Source organism: Amborella trichopoda, chromosome 4 (genome assembly GCF_054954075.1).
Source record: "Amborella trichopoda isolate Santa Cruz 75 chromosome 4, AtrichopodaSantaCruz75HAP2 v2.0, whole genome shotgun sequence".
NCBI lineage: Eukaryota > Viridiplantae > Streptophyta > Magnoliopsida > Amborellales > Amborellaceae > Amborella > Amborella trichopoda.
The window spans coordinates 32175632-32178877 of record NC_142339.1 but is presented as its reverse complement, the minus strand read 5'-3'; the positions used below and the strand labels follow the sequence as shown (position 1 = coordinate 32178877).

The 3246-nt window shown below is 46.9% G+C and overlaps 1 protein-coding gene across 1 annotated transcript; it reads right to left on the bottom strand.

The window, feature by feature from the left end:
- Window positions 1-579: 579 nt before the first annotated feature.
- On the bottom strand, window positions 580-2994 carry NCS1 (permease, cytosine/purines, uracil, thiamine, allantoin family protein). The gene has a single exon (XM_006826168.4). It carries the CDS (start codon window positions 2646-2648, stop codon window positions 960-962), a length of 1689 nt encoding a protein of 562 aa, XP_006826231.2. The 5' UTR covers window positions 2649-2994; the 3' UTR covers window positions 580-959.
- Window positions 2995-3246: the final 252 nt, after the last annotated feature.

Below are 3246 nucleotides of genomic sequence, written 5' to 3'. Positions count from 1 at the left end.
GGTCCGAACCCCATACAAGATGAATGGTCGGATTTCACACATGAAGCCATTAAAGTGACTGAAAATTATGGCGATGGAATTCCAGATTCCAACCAAAACTCTAAAGTTGTGAAATCTTCGTCTGGACAAGAAATCGATCTGCGTTTGTTACCACGCGATTGTGACAACATATTCAATGTGATCCAACAAAGATATCATGAAAAAACATCAAGAAACGAGCACACTATTGATCTAAAGTTTTTAATATTCATCCAAATTTCAAGTGGTCTGATCGTGGCTTAAAAATACAATCCATGGCTCGAAGTTGATATCAAATCGATCGGCATACTGAGCCCAACAAGGACCAGGCTTAAGCACGCCATCTAAGGACCAGGCCTAAGCCAACCCGGTCGGCTATACTTGTAGGCCTTGATTGCAAGTCCGTTCTTATTACACTTATACATTTATATGGTTAGGACCGGTTAGATCTTATACTAAGGCCAGGACCAGAGCCGTTACGTTAACGTGCCTTAAATAAGGCTCGGGCCTAGTTTAACCCTCAATTCCTTCATAACTTTTAGAGTCCTGGAGAGCAACACATTGGATCCCAAAAGGTAAATTTAATAAGATTTTCCTTTTAGTGGTGATATTTCACTCCTGCAGATTACATGTAGCCACTAATAAACTCGAGAGATATGCAAATGGATCTCTCTATCAACAAACAGCGGTTTCCAGAATTAACACAATAAATTCTCAAGCCCTGCCATTAATAATCTCAATCCCTGTATTATGTGGCAGATAGGGTGGGTTAATAACCTGAATCGGCCACCGAGTAACCTATTCCGATTCACTAGTCCGATCAGGCCATTTCTTCAGTTTAAGGACTTATTTGAAGTAATGAGAAGTAAAAAAAACTGAGAAACTAACGGATCCAGTGTTCTCTTGAAACAGCTTGAACATGGCGATCTGACCAAGTCTTGCTACCCGAACATCGGTGGTGAATCCACCGCAGATTGGGAGCTTTTGGAGCGACTCGACTGCGACAAGAGCCAGTATATCACCCCCGAAACAGAGAAGCCAATGAACCAAGCGTTGTTGTATATGGTCACAAAGGCTGTAGCTGTGGATTTCAGTATCCCTAGTTTATTCAGAAATCCAGGCATCACAGGCAAGATCCCCATAACGAGAGCGGCCACGGCCGCCCAATTATAGCCCCTTCCATACCAGTAAGGCCCAATGGGATCGTCGGAATAGAGTGCTCTGAGATCCAGATTCGTGTGCCTCAAGAGGTAGTAGTCAACAAGCACGATGCCGCCAATCGGTCCCAACAAGGCCGAGTACCCAATGAGCCACGTATAAATGAAGCTCTCGCTCGACGCAAGCAGCCGCCACGGCTGGGCAAGAATGCCCAAAAGAGCAGTTAGCAGAGCCCCCCTTTGGAATGTAAAAATTGAGGGGCTCAGATTCACCAGGGCATTTGCGGGAGCCACCACGTTGGCTGCTATGTTGGTGGTGAGGGTGGCGAGGCTGATGCCCACGATCGAGAGGATGAGGGCCGGGGCGAAGTTGCCACTGATTCGGGCTAGGAGCTCGATGGGGCTCGATATTACATGGCCAAAGATGACTTGGGTGGATGAGGTGACAGCCAGGCCGACGAAGGTGAAGGCACCCATGAAGACAGGGATGGCTACCTGGCCGAGCACCTGGTCGGCCTGGCTCTTGGCGTAGCGAGTGAAGTCGGGGATGTTGATAGCGAGAGTTGCCCAGAAGCTGATGTTTGCAGTTAGCGACGGGAAAAACAGGGCCCAGAATTGGGAGGTGGTGAGGCTGGACGGCGTTGAGAGCATGGTCCCGAAGCCACCTGCAGTGAAATATGCCCAACAGAGGAGAGCACCGGTGAGGAATACCAGTATCGGGGCGGAGTACTTCTCAAGGTCCCTGATTCCCTCCATCCCCTTCCAAATGATCCCCATCTGAGCCGCCCAAAAGGTAAGGAAGCAGGCGAATTCAAGCAGAGAGGTCCCTAGCCATGGGAGTGTTTGAGCATAGGGAGATTGCCTGAAGGAGAGAGGCAAGAGGAGGAAGACAGTCTGGCCACCAATCCACGTCTCGATGCCGAACCACCCACACCCGACCAGGGCACGAAGCAAGGTCGGGAGGTGAGCCCCACGGATACCAAAGGCTGCACGTGCCAACACCGGGAATGAGATCCCGTAGCATGTGCCGGCATGGCCAGTGAGGATGAGAGGAACAATAAGGATGACGTTAGCAAGCACCACAGTGGCGATCCCTTGCCACCAGACCATTCCAAGCTCCACCAGGCTGCCAGCAAGGTAGTAGGTCGGGACGCCAACGACGAGGCCCACCCAGAGGCTACCGAAGTCCAAGGCAGAGAATGTACGCTGGTCTGGGGTCGTCGGCTTGAGATCGTCGTTGGTTAGGGAAATTGACGACTTGAGATCCTCGAAGTGGAAGCTTAAGGAGGAAGAGGAAGCTCTGAGTGGGAGAAGCATGGCGGAGCGATGATGGAATTTGTGCAGAAGAATACATGGGTTGTGTAGTTGCAGAGAGGGAGAGGGAGAGGGAGAGGTAGAGATGGGGCGGGGGTGAGGGTTGGTGATGGTTGGGAGACGAGAGAGATAGCAACGGTGGATCCACGTTGCCTCCATTGGATGTCTATCTGAATCCTCTTGTGGAGACCTTTTGTCATTTTAAACGATTGGATTGGGGTGGAGAGGGAATCTCCACGTCATCCAAGCCACGGACATAGTGGAATCAGAGGAATCAAGGGCTTATTGTATAACAAAATAGAGGGCAACAATGGAACTCCCAAATAATATACATGAGTATTTTAAGGTGAGGTTTGTATAAAGTGCGTATCTTATTATGTAGAAGTAAGGTGCACCTCAAATGTTACTCAGACGATGTATTTCCGGTGTTGGAGGTTTCAAAATTTATGTTCAATTCTAATTATGAAATTACAAAAATTGAGATTGAAGAGATCTACAAACACATAAAAATCTTAAAAATAGACTGTCTCAATAACTTATTACAATATACATTATATTTAGGATTTGAAATTCTTATTTAATATCCATACATCTTCAGGTTGAGATGATCAATTAGAAGGTTTTATAACTTTGAAACACTTTTTGCTACTGAATTTTTGAGGTGTATAGTATTTATAGTATATGGTTACAATCTTATATGAACTTCTTCCAAGTTTATTTAAATGGTTTAAATTAGGTTATGTTTGGGGTCGTATTT

Coding starts and splice junctions, on each gene's coding strand:
- NCS1 (XM_006826168.4), bottom strand. CDS start 2,648: ATGGAGGCAACGTGGATCCACCGTTGCTATCTCTCTCGTCTCCCAACC.